Source organism: Saccostrea cucullata, unplaced genomic scaffold, assembly GCF_032062105.1.
Source record: "Saccostrea cucullata isolate Sc308-1 unplaced genomic scaffold, CSIRO_AGI_Scuc_v1 ctg3178, whole genome shotgun sequence".
NCBI lineage: Eukaryota > Metazoa > Mollusca > Bivalvia > Ostreida > Ostreidae > Saccostrea > Saccostrea cuccullata.
In genome coordinates this window covers 23,914-40,631 of record NW_026933701.1, presented here as the reverse complement: position 1 = coordinate 40,631, position 16,718 = coordinate 23,914, and the positions used below count along the sequence as shown (strand labels likewise).

Below are 16,718 nucleotides of genomic sequence, written 5' to 3'. Positions count from 1 at the left end.
ACCTCTATATTATTGAGTTGAATTTATTTTTGGTGAAGCCATGCAAACAATGTAGAATTACAAAGGAACAAAAAGAAATTATCAAGAAATATTTTGTCATAAAGAGATACTTTGATTTTTTATTTCAAAGTATTTGTTTTTACCTTCAATATTGTGATGATGCAATCGTCTGTCAAATCAGCTTCAGGATCGATCGCCAGTCTTATCAGCTTCGGGCTGTTTGGACTGAAAAAAAAACCTGCACTGTGACACTGAACTCAAGTTGCCGAATGCATCTATAGGCCATAAAAACAAACATTTGTCATTATGTTTAAGAAGGAATCCGGACTTGATAACGATCTCAACATACATAACGCCAACTGACATACAGCGCCATGACAAAAGTATTCGCGATTTTTCAAAATGGCGGCCGTAAACAAGGACGCGCTTCAAGGAACAAACATCTAAAATATATACTTAAATATCATTTTAACTTACCTAATATTTGGTGAGGTGTCCCTTAGATTTAATGACAGCAAGTAAACGGCGTGGTATGGAATCATACAGAGTTCTTATGTAATTCTGATCAAATGAAATCCATATGTCTGAAACGACGGCGACGAGCTCCTCGGGGGTCGTTACGTTTTGTTGCCGATTTTGTAGAATTCGTTTAATTCGAAGCCACAAGTTTTCAATAATATTGATGTCCGGGGACTGTGCCGGCCACACAATAGTTGGAATGTTATTTTCCAGTTTGTAGTCCCTCGTAATGTGGGCTCTATGAACGGGGGCATTATCATCTTGAAAGCGGTACGGTTTATTGCTAAAATGCCGAGCAATTACAGGCCATAAATGGTTTTCTAAAATTGCAATATATTTTTCTGCATTTATTTTACCGTTGACAAGGCAAAGAGATCCTACTCCGTAATATGTAATGCAACCCCACACCATAATAGACACCCTTCTCTGTAGCGGAGGACACATGCATTGGGGAAGGAACGCTTCTTTTGATGTTCTCCAAACGTATACTCTGTGGTTTTCACCCAGAACGATCTGATTTCATCGGAGAAGATTACAGAGTTCCAATAATTATTAACAGTAAGTTTTCTCTCCTCGAGACACCAAGACATACGCTTTTTTCTGTTAACCTGTGACACAGCCATCTTTTTTCTTACCACTCGTCTCTTCACATCATGTTCATGTAAAAATCTCTGCACTGTCCGTGGATGATCATTTGCATCCCTTCTTCTGGTTAAATCAATCGTAATATCACTTAAAACACGTTCTCTGTGAATTTTGGTATGACGAACAAGCCAGTTCCGATCCCGCTGCGACATCTTGCAAGGACGTCCTTTTCTTTTCGCTTTGTTTATCTCCCCCGTGTATAAATACTTTTTTCCAGATTGATCTGATTGTAGATTCCGATATTCCTAATAAATTTTCAATTTCACACGTCTTTTTACCTTTTAACTTCATTTCAACAATCAATTTTTGTACATCGTTCGTAAATTCTTAAGATTTTCGGACCATGGTGAATAATATGTTTGTTTACGATTTTACAAGAATGCAGACGACGGAAATTGATACATTACGTCACCAACTTGCGAAAGATAACTCTCTGAAAATTTCACTGGACAAATCGGCCTCGTTCAAAAGTTATTCCCCTTTGAACAAACGAAGTGTATATTGTTGACGTCGCCATTTTTGAAAAATCACGAATACTTTTGTCATAGCGCTGTACAAGGTTTCTACTTTCACTTTCATATCAGAACGTAACAAAACGAAAACAAATTCAAGTTTTAAAAAGTAGTAATGCCTTTAGCCTAACGTGTAATGTTTACATTCATTCAGAAACAAATTTTACCCAAACTTACCTAGAGATCACGAACGTTACGTTTACGAAATGCATTGATTTAACAATTACATGCATGATGCGAGTGATAAGAGTATATAGAGATTTCATACGCACCTGTAACAATAATGAAATTATATTTAAACAATAAGAATCAAAAGTCTTTAAAATATTATTGTTAGATCACTTGCCTTTTCCAAAAACCCAACACGTCTGCTGCAGCAGTGACGTCAAAAATGACGTATATTTTCATCCGATAAAAGACAAAACCGGCCCGGAGAAAAATACGGAATTATTTTAATTGTACTTAGCCAAACCCAAAAGATTTAAAATGAAAAGCAAATTAATTTATTCTTTATCTATTTTGTCTGGGAAATGCATTAAAACAGAAAAAAAAAAATATGAAAGGTTTTTTTAAAAGGAAGGTGGGGCGGGGGGAGGGGGGGGGGGGCGTTGAGTAAACAGAGTAGAACTTTACATATAATTAATTACTAACAAATTCTTTTGAATTAATGTACATTTAAATTCATCTTTTGATATATATAATTGAAATTGCAATTTTACTTCAGTATAACAAGGACAGATAAGTGCATGAACACTGTTTCATATGATTCTCATATGATCACCGTTTCATATGATTCTCATATGATCATAGTCAAAACATTCGTGTGAATTTTACCTGAGTATAACAAGGACAAATTAGTGAACATTGTTTCATATGACTCGCATATGTTCAGTTTCATTGAATTCTCATATGATTATTGTCAGAATATTCATATGATTCTAATATGCAGGATCTTTCATATGAGAATCATATGTATATTACTTCACATGATTCACATATGTATGATCATATGATTCTCATATGATTGGCCACATATAATACTCATATGATTTTATATACATATGATTCTCATATGATCCATATATGGTCTTCATATGAAAGGCAATGCATATGTGGATCATATGTGGCTAAATTGCCTACGCAGGTAGGCTAAGGTTACAACCAAATATTATACTTGCCTATATGATATGACGTCATAGTAAACTATATGACGTGAAGTTTAGAGATAACAATTTCTTATAATCGATATCTAAGATTGATTTGAGGTTGTAAAAATTAATCAAAATTTGCAGAGGCATTATGCAAACAAAACTTAGTCGTTTCTGGGTCTCTGTAGTTATCAAAGGGGTTAAATACCAAACCCGTGACGTCATAACTGTTGATCATGCAGTAGCAGAGTGAAAGTGAAACGTTACGAGAATTCATGTAAACAAACACAAGAAATCGGAATTTAAAAGCATTTAGAATGAATATCATGTGTGATTCATGTGGGAATAAAGCTTATGAATAAGGTATGGTAATATACTTCAACAATGTCTTCGTAAAATTAAAGCAGGGAGGGTGTTTACTTGCCGATCAGCCTTTCCTCTGTCGTTCGTAACAAATAAGATGCAAAAGTTCAACACTACGCCGCACACTTTTAAACTTAATTTTTGTTTCTATTTAAAGTTCTTGTTCTAATGTTTTTGAAAAGTGCTGCTAGAATCGTATGGTTTAGGGGAATTAATGCATTTTTTACGATGTTATGGACAAAATGTAAAAATTTTGGGAAGGTTTCGTCAGAAAGTTTTGAATAATTATTTTTGTGATAGGACAGTAGGATTCTAGCAGCACTTTTCATGGTACAGAGATATTTTTACATAATTATTATTACAAATTGAAATTGATTATCCCCGGGGTAGTGTCGAACTTTTCACTTTTTCATTAAGGCATATTTTCTAATTATAGACGTCACGTGGTGACGTCGTGGCGAAGTGCTTCATGAAGTATAAGTCCCATTGAAGTCTATAGAATGCATAATTATAACAAAAGTTTTATGCTTGACTTTTCCGATTAATTAGTGTAACCTAATTATAAAAAAAAGTCTTAATTCGCCGCATTCTGGTCAATGTGCTGCCTTAACATACCCGCGTATGTAAAAAGAAAAAAAATCAATACAAGTTGAAATCTAAGTGGTGAATATGTTGTTTGTCTACATTCGAGAATGCAATGGAAACATCGGAAAATATTTTACGTCAAAATGCACAATTGTAGTCCTGTTCCATAACATATAAACACTGTAATTCATAACTTACGTTACTTGGGAACTATCGACAAAAAGACTCTTTGAACAGTATTTTTCTTCCGAATAACTTCACATATTAAACATCTAAATGAACGCCAATCCCACCCACAGGTAATCGCTCTTTGTGGCTTTTTCCTAGTCTAATTCAAGTTTTATTTCGACCTGTTTGATTTCTTCCAGTCGGTGTTGAATTTCTGAGATTGTTGAGCTCAGTAACAGCAAGTTTGACTCTTCGCTTTTGCGCCAGTTTATCTTGCTTTTCATTTTCTTCACGATCTGCGACATTTCATCGATTTCATCTTTCAAATCCCCTTCGAGATAGATTCTTACAATAAACAGAAACCTTTCTGCATACGTACTTTGTAATGCTTCCAGCTACAGCTGTACTGCTAGGTGCAAACAATGCAACAAGGACCGGTCTAAGTTTGTTTTCGACATCAAAGGGGGTTTTTATTCCTGTCATTTTGTATTTTATCTCATGCAAATGTTCGTGAAGTTTGATAAAGTTATCTGTGAGGCTTTGTAAAATTTTTCTTTCAAACAACTTTCCAATATTTTCTTCTTGCCAAGAAAGAGTCGCCTTTTCTATTCGAGAGTCCAGTTCTTGACCAATCGTAAAGCGCGTATATTTCTCCGTTCCTTGTAGAACAATGGTTTCTAAGTCTTTACTTTGAATATACCGTTAAAGATCCTCTGCAGTTTCATTCAGAAAAGTTTCAATTCTGTTATGGAGATTTGAGTATGCCTAAAAGGAAGTTAACATATTTCACATAATGCATTTTGAAACGTTTTTATTTAGTGAATATTATCTTTTTTATTTTAAATTGTTTTAACATTTTTGTTCATGAATGTTAGTCTTAATTTTGGGTAATTTTTTCTCAATATACTTTTAATGCCCACATTGTGAGTATGCTATAATTATTTCATTCTACAAATACGGGAAAAAAGTTGAACTGTTTGGTGAAAACTGTTCCATTGTATGCCAACAGAACGTCATAATATGAAAATAAATGTCAGAGGGGAGATCAAAGATGGAAATAAGAATGGCTGACAAACGTTTATGAAAAAATACTAAACTGAGTTGAGCATTTTGCTTTAATCAAATTAAAATCTAAAAAGAAAATGCCAGCGTCATAATTATTACATGTATATTATGTAAGAAAGTAGGTATTTATTATAATTTACATGTGACCAGACTTACCTCTGTTCTTTTAGTCTGGATTACTTGTAGATCTCTACAAAGCTGATCCAGGTCCTTTATTGTATCATCTGTATATTGTCTTGCACATTTAAGCTTACTAGAAAGACTTATATCACAGACATCAACAAAGGATTCTATAAATCTGTAAAATTAATATTGTAATACATATGTTAAAGTTCATTAAGGTTATCCGATCCTCAGGTTTTGAAAATCAGGCATGCATTGAATAATTGAAAATGCTAAAAAAGATGTCTCTTAATTTTCAAATTAAAATGTATTTACCCACAGTGTTTCTTTAAACTTCATATTTAAATTTAATCATATTATATAGTGGAAATTAGTTAATCTCAAATAATTTTTCAGGAAATGCGATTTGAACTACCTACTGCATAATTATGTTTTAATTGATAATTGATCAAGAAATACATTTTAGGAATAAAAATCATAGGTATCCAGGATTTTAAAGAAAATTGCAAGAATTTTACACTTTTTTGGACTTTACTTTCTCCTTCTTACTTCCATCGTTTCATAATGCATAGTGTATGAAGTGTTTTCTTTCAAAGAAAACACTGTAAATCACTTCTTATTTCAAATCATGCATATAAACATTGGTAACTAAGGCTTAATTAAAAGAAATTTGATTTTTTTTTAAATATTCAAGTTTTACTTCATTAAATGAGGGACAATGGTCAACTTTTTAAATACCGTTTGTTAAAACTTAAAAGAACATTGAATCATACGTAGAGACATACAATGAAAATTGTTGCATGAAAAAAAATTCAATTTCAAACTTTATTTTAAGACATTTTGCATTAAATTATAAATTAGAGAGTTATCCTTCTTGGCTGAGGATCGTATATCCTTAATACTGGATTTTAATAAAATAAAGCCACATATACATGACACGCGCTTGTCTTCTTACGGGTAAAAAAAAGTCTCCGTTCTCATTAACTTTTTTTAAATTAAAACTTTATGTATTACATTTAATAAAACAAAATTTCTTTTTTGTTCAAGAAAGCACTATATCTAATTATTATAAATCTGTACCACAGGGTCTGATATTCCTTGCTAGAAGTAACAAGATGATTTAAAAAAGAATATATATTGTACATATCACCTTTGTAGTTCGGGAAGAATGAAAAACTCTAATTTTAAAATCTAATTTTAACGAAAGCAAAGCTCGTTTCACAGCAACGAGTAGGTCTTCCTTCCTCTTTGGCCAGAAGTAACATTATTAAAAAAAAAGATTATTTGACGTATCCAATGATTAAACTCCTCTGAATCTATGTTTATTTTTTTTTCAAAAATTAGCCATTTCTGGTTACTTCCAGTTGGACCGGGAGTGATTTTGATTGACGGAAAATTAAATTTTATGCTTCCAGTGACAGATATTACCAAAAACCGAGTCAAAAGGGCAATAATTTGCATTTTTGAATACTTACGGTTTAGCAGGAAGTGACGTCACTGGACATATTTTGACGATCTCTATATCTATTGTTCTTGATATTTTAATATATACATGTTCAATCATTTTTATTAAGTCGAGCTCACGTGCACAAGATCAGTAATAAAAAAACTTGAAAAAGAAACCCAAGACTAACAGTAAGGTTTTTCCGCTGAAGACGGAGGACCTTAATAATATATATTTGCAAAGTTAGAAACTAGAGGTAAAATGACCTATGAGCTCACTATATGATATTTTCAGCTTTCCATACCATTTTAACGGCAAAGTCACTGTTTACCCTGGGGACTAGAAATAAGTGTTAGACCAAAGAGTAAAATAAAATATGCACAATGGCATAATACGGTCATGAATCTGTGTAAGTATCATTAAATTTATTTAGTGGTATACGAGGAACTCTTGATAAGAGATTGGTACCCTTTAGTTTATCGAAGAATGGCCGTGCTTATGTTTTGGTCTGGGGAACCTCAAAACATGTGTCGGGCCAAAAAGTTTAATAAAATGTGAGCAATTGTGAATAAATTCTTTTATTTTTTGAATTATTTTTTTTTCTATCAAGACTCTAGTATCTCTTACCTCAAGTGAACTGTTACTCTTTTGAATTCATTTTTGGTTATGACTTTTTTGAGAATCTCATAAAATGATTCAAATTCCGCAGTGTAGGCCTCTTCTTCATTAACCTAAGCAAATGTTTAAAAAGATATGCAAATAGTTTTTTATTAAGCACACAAAAAAAAAACATTGTCACTTAACAACCTTCTTTAGATTTGAGGTTGAATCTATGTGAAGCAAAACTTGGATTTTAGTACGACCCAGAAATTTGCACACTTTTAAGAACAAATTCAACCTACCTTTATTGACTTATTTTTCCCCACAGCTTAGATGTGGGTTCCTGAAATAGTTTAACCAATTGAGCTATATCGGGATGGCTTAAGAAAGATTACATTGATTTATTATCTTTAATGTGTGCTGATTTACATGCACTAGCATCGTTCAAGTAAAGGATAAAACACATGCTTGATAAAATTATTTAATATACTTTTTTATACATCGTTTAAGTTTTGTTAGATTTCGACATAAATAAACGGTTGTACAAATACGCAGAATCGAGAAATTTATTAATGATATTACTCAAGCTGAACATTAAACAATTAACGTATTAGAGACGCCGTGAGGACCTAGGATTTCTCTACTAACTCATTTCTGCAGAGCAGTATATAGTCAAAACATGGGTGTGAAAGGCGTGAATTTCTGACGATGTCGAGATACACGGGCGTGACGAGCGACCACGTGATAAACAATTACGTTAAGTAGAGCAGAAAATTGTCCCGATGTCGACATTTACCAAGTAGATTTGACTCTTGGGACTGAGATATACGTCGATATAAGCGGGATAGTTGACATTACCGGGGTCGACATATCAGAGTTTTTGCAAATCATCTATATAGTAAATAATGCCGGGACCGCGGACGAACGTCGACATATCCCAGGTTGTAGACATATCCGATGTCGAGATACCGAAGTTTACCTCTAATTATTTACCTTAGCAGCGGTGAATTTCAGAATATTAGTATCTTTCACATCCTCCCATATCTCATGAACTGTATCTCTGAGTTCTTCGTAAAGGTCCTTCTTTCGATTTTTCTTTTGAATTACTGTATCCCACTTGTTGAGCAGAAAAATTGCATCTTGAGGATCGAAACAGTACATTCGACTCATCGATTGCCTCACATGCTTAATAATATGTGAAAGCTACAAGTTATTTAAATGAATATTAATTAGTATGACTGAACATATCTAAATGATGTAAAATTTGCATTGAAAAAAATGAACACGTTTTATTTACTTCTCTATATAATTATAACTTTGCTGAGTTTTTTAAAAAAAAATGTCTTACTTGTGAAAGAGACCGTTTTCCAAAACAAAAAAATGAGTTATTTAATGGGAAAAGGTAATTAATTTAAAATTACCCTATCCCCTTGAAATCCACCTGCTGAATCAACGCTTACAACAAATATAAAAGCCACTGCATTTGGTAGATAATCCATCATCTTTGACGCCATATCACCTTGTCCTGAGTCTCCTTTTCCTGGGGTTTCAACTATTATAATGTTACCCTAATTGCGGAGAAAGATTTAGTGTAAGTATGACATTCCTCAGATGATCCTATTGATTTTAAGGACCAGGAATTTGGAATTTTAAGAAGAAATGAGGCTTTACGCAAGCATATTTGATGACATTTCTAGGGAATATGAACTGGTATCAAAGATAAAATTATTACTTATATGTGAGTGAAAAACCGTCATGCCTTCATATGGCAGCTTTTAAAGAGCTTATAAGATTTTTCAAAAGTCATTAACACTACAAAGTCAAAGTTAAAAGTTAAAATCGTCGACATCTATTGAAAGATTTTGTGAATATAAATACACCTATGAAATATGTTAGACCTTGAACCAACTGCTCAAAATTTATTATCAAGATTTACGTCTGGAAAGTTTTGGTAAAAACTACTGAAAATGTCAGGTTCAAAAGGGTTAAATTCTGTAATGCCCTAAGAAAAGTTCTTGTCTTAAGGAGTATACATATGACAAATATAAAAGACACACCCTTAAAATATGTGGCAAATGTTGATGTTTTTGAGGACAAACAGAGGAACAGACAAACAAAAAACAGACAGTGCAAAAATTCTTTACCCCTGAATGTTCGATAACGTGGGCATAACAAACAATTATAGAGATTCATTTTAGATATACGTGGAAATAAAATTGCTTATTTTCTGATTACTTGCAACAGAGCATGAAATGTTTATGTTATATCTTGTTTATTAAAAAATAAATATTCGCAGACTACCTTTAATAGCGGTGCTGGAAAACAAATATCTATATATTCTATTCGATGGTCACATGTCTTAGCAACTACTTCGAGCATTTCACTCATGTCTTCTTCATCATTAAATTCTGACAGTGTTAACACTTTCTCGTCTTTATCAAGCGTTGATACTTTTCTTTTTTCGGAATACCTTATTCTACAAACTCTTGTTGTCGTTGCGTTGATATCAGATGGCAAAATATCGTCACCGATTATTAGATTTATTAGGGTTGATTTTCCAGAGCTTGTTTCTCCTTAGAATAGGACGAAAGTGTTAAAAAAACAATAAATTATCCAAATATTATGACATAATATGTGATATAAAAACAATGTCTGGTGTTTATAAAACATATAGACTAAAATCACCTGCTACCACAATAGCACAATCCGTCATCATAAGATCCTTCTTTCTGAAATCTAACTGTTTATCTATATCCTCAAATCTGTGCAAATCGGGTTTTATATGTTGTCTAAAGCCTGGTCGTCGAATTAATATCTGTATAGATTTATATAGTTCGGCCATATCTTCAAGAAGACAGTCGTAACTACTGATTTTTCTGAAATGTAAAGAATCTTCACAATTACAGGCTGCTGCAAAATCGGAAGCTTAGCACACATGATACAATAATAAAACTGATATTCAGTGTAAAAGATGAATGTAGACTTTGAGTCTTTTTATATAAAACAAAAATAAACATCAAACTTAATGTACATAAATAATTCTCTCAAAATTTGTTTCTAATTCCGCTTACAGTGTACAAATGAAATAGAATAATTCTTTCTTTAAAAAAGACAGTTTTTCACTATAGAATTTTCTGAAAATTTCGACAAAAGGTAAAATTTAGTAAAATGTTATAGATTGAATTTTTTGGTTTACTTTTGAATATATGAATCATGTTAGGAAAACTTAAATGAAAAAAAAAGAAAAAATAAAGTTTTGACAGATGTAATTCATACAGATATTTTACTTAGTTGTTAGGGTGACATTAGTTCAAAATGCTTTTTTCAATCAATTAACTATATTTTGCTATTTCGGGCGTAGACAGTAATGAAACCAAATTTCTAATAAAATTCATTAAAACTGAAGATCATAATATACAATTCTTTTTTTTATCACAGGCATGACTGCATTACCATCATTAATGCATTATTAAACATGATGCAATAACTTTGGATCACAGGCATGTCGTATAAGGGGATAAAGGTTTGTGGAATTGAGAGTGCTTTTTACTTTTGTAAATGTTCAAAGACAAGCTGTCCCAAGTTTTGCTTTAGCACAGATAAATAAAGGTATTTTGAAAATGAATTTATCAAATTTGGTTTTGAAAGAAAGTAAGCCCCCACCATCCCCCGTCAAACATACAATCGAAACTTGAATTGGCATAATTTTCCTCTTAATTTTCCTCTTTATTGCCTGTCAATATTGTTTTAGTTTTTTTTTTGCTGCCCATATAAAACAATACATACATATCAAGATTAAAGTCGTTTTTTTTTTTACTAAAAGTGCTCATAAAAAAGAAACATCGACTAATGGTAACCCACACATTTATGGTTACTTAAAGAACTTTGTACTTATATAAAAGCAGAAAAAAATTTATTAAACATTAGGTTTAATAATGATGGGTTCATCATGAACACGTAATTTTTAACTGTTGGTTGAATATCGCATGCAATCAAAGTTGCATTTAAAATGTTTACTTTGATAAGTTTATATTAAGGTGTTATTCTTTGCTTAATTCCGAATTATGCAAATCTGTAATTCATTTCTATAATTAAAATACCATCTCCGAATTGATATAAATTCTGTGGACCCTATTTGATTGATTTAGTCTTCAAAATAATTGATAGATATTAATATTAATTAATTAATATACTTTCATGTAAATTATTAATAATTAATTAATATACTTTCATGTAAATTTGTTGAATCTGATTGGTCGAGAAACATTTGTTAAAAAACACTATTAACCGCTGGTTAATGAAGCCACGCCCTCCAGCATAGCAACAGTCAACATTACTTGACGACGGGTGGTATTTAAAAAAATAGAGACTGCGCAGAATTTATGCGCGCACGGTTCACTGTTATATGTACATGTATTTGTATAAAACATTCTGTATAATATAATAAATATAGCATGTAGCTGAGTGTAACATTGAAAATTTTCACCCCTCGAAAACCATTGTCAACCTCGACTGCGCCTCGGTTGACAATGGTTTTCTGTGGGGTGAAAATTTTCAATGTTACACTCAACTACAGGCAATATTTATATAATAGTGTTCTTTTTATTGTAATAAACAGTAATTTTTCACTCTAAATCAAAGAAGCTAACACTCTGTACGAGGGGTGAACAAAACTATCTCTATATTTACAAAACCACAGTTTAGTTCAGAATGACATTTGGCAGATATAGAGTCATACACATGTTCTATATAAAGAATATGTAATGGAACGTTTTACCCCATGTTTCTGATTTCTTAATGTGAAAATGACGCCATAATGTAGATCACTAGTGATAAAGATGATTGACTCATTCGGGGAAAAAAATATTATAAAGTTAAACGTATATCTTGAAAAATCCTTCACAGAATCTTATGATAATTTGTATACGGTTTATGAAGACAAGAGACTTGCCAGAAGTTTTGGCATTAATTTGATTGATTGCCTAAGTGAAGGAAGGGAAATGTTTAGAAATGATGTTTTTTTCTGTTCCTCGGTCAAGGCAAACTGGGAAAGATATGTGTTCATTGTTAAGCAATTTGATATGAATGATCGCTAACTTCCAGTTAGAAAAAAATAGGACAATATCTTCACAATAATATAATCATAAAATTGGCTGAATATCGTTTATAGACTTTAAACATATCACATATGATAAAGTGAAGGCACCCATACTTTATTGAATTGGAATAAACGACGTTCAAAAGACAGAGGTCTTGGGTTTTGATGGTGAAACTGCTCATTCTGCAAAAGGGTATCATAAGTCACCCATGCTATTGCCAAGGTTTGGCCATTTCTGACAAGTTGACTGTTTTTGTCGTAAAAATAACTTGCATGGTAAGAAATATAAGAGTCGGAAAAATCTTTAATGTTCTGTGACAGAACGCTATGAAACATGTCACATTACCGCCTATATATGTATCACGGGAACCGCACATGGGCAGAACGGTTACAGATGCGCATTCAAAATGAAGAAGACTAATATAAAAACTTTAAACACTGCAACCCTGTATTCTTTCTTGGAAGTTATTTGATTTGTTCGCCAATTTTTTGATCGCCTCTCGCATTGTTATTCTTTTGTATAGAAATAGTTAATATTATGTATTTGAAAGTGATTGGGTTGTTTTATAATGCAATAAATCAAAATGTAAATTTATCACACAGTATGATTACCGGAAGTCACTACTGGAATGCAAATCTGTAAGTTCATCGTGCACTTCCTTTTCGTCTTTCCTGTCTATTTTCTCTTGAATATTTGCTTGGGCTCTTGCATAGATTATTTCTTTTTTTGATTCTTTGTAATGCTTTCTAAACTTGTTTCAACTTCTTTTGTTTTCGATTCTGTGTTCATTGTTTTGCTTCTAAATATGTAGTTTGCATAAATCATAAGCACACACTAATATAAAATTGAAGCATAGTATAAAAGTATAGGTCTATATTTGGATTTCATTTTCTAAGATGACTTAACGAAATACAAATAAAAAAACTACATTATTCAGTTGAGATTATGTCCAAAATATTTGATCTGAGAACTATCCTTGAAATTTAAGTACTGTCCCTATCTTAAGATATTGAGAAAAGGATCAGAAAAATAGAAAGAATTTGAATAGTTAAGGTAGTTCTTATAGAGGAAAACATTTATAAAGTGAGCATGCGTTTAATATAATGACAAACTTTAGATGGCTTGAATAATGCAGTGAAGTACTTATTATGATCGGGATCTGTATCCGTATAATGTATATTTAAAAAGATAATAAAAGTAGTTTTGAGTGGTTAGGCGGGGAATTGACACGTGGATGCTAAACCAATTAGACAAAAAAAAATGAATGACCTTATGTTTTGAAAAAAAACAGAACATTTAGAAAAAAGTATTATAGAGCCATCTTCTGATGTTTTGGATTCTTATCGAGTATTAGTTAGAGAAAAAGGCCTCAGTCTGGGGTATCACATAGATTTTGGGGCATTAAACAACTAAAAATGCTTTATTTTAACCAAACATCACTACCTATTTGATTCATTAAAGGGAAGTAATTTGTTTAGTACTCTTTACATGCAAGAGGCATGCTAGAACATCAATGTACATAAAGATGACAAACACCAAATTGAAAAATATGGTTTGTTTCAGCTTAATAGATTACGATTTGCTCTGTGTCGCAGCTTGTGTGCTTGTGTGCTACATCCAGTATTGTTATTCAGTAAAAATACTTTAGGAATTAACATGGACACAGTGTTTAGCATACTAACAAAATGTAATACTGATCCTAGCTTTTAACTTCAAAGATCATCTCAAAAGAAGCTAGAGCATTTGTATAAGGATTTTGAAATAAAATCTTAGACTCGAAAAGATTTTTTTTAGAAAGAAGTGTACTTCTTAGGTAAAATTGTTAATGAAAAGGGGTTAAAAATTACTCCTGGAAATATCACAATAACAAAAATTGGCCAACTCCAAATCTGATATTAGAAATTTCCAAAAGAAAACTATGATAATATTACACAAATACAGGATCTCCCATGATTTCAGTTGGATATGATTTTTATCCAACGAATTTAGCGTGTTTCCTCTAAAACCATGACCAGTTTGAAAGGTCATATCTAAATAAAAAGAACGATTATATGTTTTATTTACATCTAAAGCGTAATGTCAGAGTAATATATTTGGACATTTACTTGCAATATTCAGGTCATCTTTATATATCAATATTGCGAGGACATAACTAAATATAGATCTTAGATTCATTTCACAGGTTCTTATGAGCATCCCCCCGACTCCCTCACGCCCCAATATTTAACCCCAGGGTTGATTGGACATTTTTTTTCACAAATTATATTTTCAAAACTTATTCCTCATGTGTACAATATGAAAAAATCGTCAAAACCCCAAAATGATCGCTCCACAAAAAATACCCCACTATACATTATAAGAGAGAAAGTTATGCCACTCCGCTTTGTTTCCGTTGTACCCACACTGGTCTTTCTGGGTGTAGAAAACATGTATTTATTTCATTTCAACCTAAAATGTCGATTCACACCATCTCTACATATATTTCTGTCTTAGTCTATGCTATCGGATAGACTCTGCATTTCGTAAAAATACCACAATAACTCCTTCCACAATATTCCAGTCAGAACGTAAAGAAAAAAAAAATATCAGATATTCTTACATGTAACACAGAGATGCAAAAGGAAAAAAAATTAGAAATCCAATATTTCAAATAGAAAAAATACACCAAACTTACAAATAGTGAAGCCAATACATACAAAAACTAGCATTAACGCCATTCAAGGAATATATAACCATCAAAATTTTCTTTTCTTTATTTTTTTCATACTACTTTTCCTTTCTCAGTCTCTAGTAGTAAAGGGTAAATAGAAACTAAAAAATGAAAAAAAAAGATAATAATAATTACCTCAAAGTGGAAGGTCCAAAATCGCTACCACAATGGATATTATCTGATCCTCGGCTCTGCCACTTTGAATTGTCTTCTAAAATTTCTTCCTCTGGTTTATCTAGTAATTCTTCTCCCATGGCAATGGATTCTGAAAAAAAGAAAAGAAAAACAACTTGTTCGCAGAAGTATTTGAAACCATATCCGAAATTATCTTTTAGATATAAGTACCCATATTGAAGCACAATCTAAAAATATGCGCATCTAACTTTGTAGAAGCTGGTACTTCTTATTATGGCTGCAATTCCCGGAATGATCCAGGTTGAGCATACAATTTCTTTTCAGTTGGATTTTCACTAGGTATACATGTAAAAGAGATGATGTATGTCATATTTCTCTGTCGAAATAAATATTTTGCCTTAAAGAGAAAAAAATATTTTGGATATTTGTGGAGCATTCGCGCATCAATAATGTTAATTAATATCTAGTTGAATACATTTTTTTCGGATTTCAAGTATACAATCTTTGTAAAATTCTCATGGCCTATACACCTAAATAAAAATTCTATCGTTAAACTAATATTGTTCTAGGGACCCGGTTTAATGATATAATTCGTTCCATTTATTCTTAATGTAGCAAAAGAAACACGGGCAATTACTCGTACTCAGTGCATTTACTATGAACAATCTAGAGAATTCCGAATGTAAACATGGAAGGTAAATTTAAGTTTGAAGCGAGAGAAAACGTTGAAGAAATTAATTGAATGTTCGTCTTTATATGGATCATTTTTCTTGGATAAAAGACATATGCAATCTCAAAAAGGTTTTTTTTTTTTTTATTAATGTGCTAGTTATTTCCATTGAAAATCCTTTTATATTCTTCAAAGTCATTTCGGAGCGGAACTGCTCCCATTTGCTTCATTGCAAGTATAAATGGGACGTATTCTAACTGTGGTGAGGGCTTGTACCCAAACACAGATTTTTTTAACTACTATATAAATGGCTACAAGCTATGTTTCTAACAAACATTTATAAAATAAATGAAGAAACTACAGTTTATTTAATTATTTTTTGGTATTTTACTGAAATATTTGCGACACAGAAAGTATCAATGCCGAAACTCAAATCAAAGACACTCGATGTTAAGCGGACTTCAAGACCGAGGGCCAAGAAATCTGTGCGGACACAGTCCACCCCCTAAATAGCTGAAATTCAAGCATCATCATCCAAAGGATCCCAGCCAAAACACCCAAATAGTAAAAAAAAGCCCGTATTGTTCAGTTTTATCAAAAATACAGCTTCTTACTTCCACAACAGCTACTGTTATGAGTAATATTTACACTTGTATGTTTTGACTATTAACAACAAAGGCTCATGTCATAAATTAAATTTTCTCCATCTTTACAGGTGCTTGACAAGTAACAACATCATCCTATCCAACACATGCCTTGCAAATTTAAAAACGATGGGCAGTTCGTTTCAGGCATTTCGTTTTTCCTCAAGTAGACAAGATAAAACCCAACAGTCAAATTAACACAACAAAGTCCAACTCATTCGAAACAAAGTCCAATTGATATGGTAAATTTCAACAAACAACTTAGGTACCTGGGAAGTACCCAACTTA

General features: G+C 32.1%; 2 protein-coding genes and 1 long non-coding RNA gene across 3 annotated transcripts; all 3 read right to left on the bottom strand.

Annotated features, from left to right (window-relative positions):
- Positions 1-477: 477 nt before the first annotated feature.
- Positions 478-1,316, bottom strand: LOC134239020 (uncharacterized). Its single transcript, XM_062721159.1, has 2 exons — positions 928-1,316; positions 478-802 (listed from the first exon to the last, which is right to left on the bottom strand). Exons 1-2 carry the CDS (start codon positions 1,314-1,316, stop codon positions 478-480), a joined length of 714 nt encoding a protein of 237 aa, XP_062577143.1.
- Positions 1,317-4,331: 3,015 nt separating this feature from the next.
- LOC134239022 (uncharacterized) lies at positions 4,332-8,720 on the bottom strand. The gene is made up of 5 exons (XM_062721160.1): positions 8,594-8,720; positions 8,166-8,375; positions 7,200-7,303; positions 5,162-5,303; positions 4,332-4,705 (listed from the first exon to the last, which is right to left on the bottom strand). Exons 1-5 carry the CDS (start codon positions 8,684-8,686, stop codon positions 4,643-4,645), a joined length of 612 nt encoding a protein of 203 aa, XP_062577144.1. The 5' UTR covers positions 8,687-8,720; the 3' UTR covers positions 4,332-4,642.
- A 774-nt stretch (positions 8,721-9,494) lies between these two features.
- LOC134239021 (uncharacterized) lies at positions 9,495-13,048 on the bottom strand. Its single transcript, XR_009986138.1, has 3 exons — positions 12,883-13,048; positions 9,858-10,048; positions 9,495-9,745 (listed from the first exon to the last, which is right to left on the bottom strand). It is a non-coding gene; the product is annotated as an uncharacterized LOC134239021 (long non-coding RNA).
- Between the last annotated feature and the right edge of the window lie 3,670 nt (positions 13,049-16,718).

What these genes read in the sequence shown, in the direction of transcription:
- LOC134239022 (XM_062721160.1), bottom strand. Translation starts at nt 8,686, where the DNA reads ATGGCGTCAAAGATGATGGATTATCTACCAAATGCAGTGGCTTTTATA. An exon ending in GTGGATTTCAAGGGGATAGG is followed by an intron (nt 8,376 to 8,593) that starts GTAATTTTAAAT and finishes AATAACTTGTAG; the next exon opens with CTTTCACATATTATTAAGCA. An exon ending in TGAAATTCACCGCTGCTAAG is followed by an intron (nt 7,304 to 8,165) that starts GTAAATAATTAG and finishes ACATTTGCTTAG; the next exon opens with GTTAATGAAGAAGAGGCCTA.
- LOC134239020 (XM_062721159.1), bottom strand. Translation starts at nt 1,316, where the DNA reads ATGTCGCAGCGGGATCGGAACTGGCTTGTTCGTCATACCAAAATTCAC. An exon ending in AGAGAAGGGTGTCTATTATG is followed by an intron (nt 803 to 927) that starts GTGTGGGGTTGC and finishes TCGGCATTTTAG; the next exon opens with CAATAAACCGTACCGCTTTC.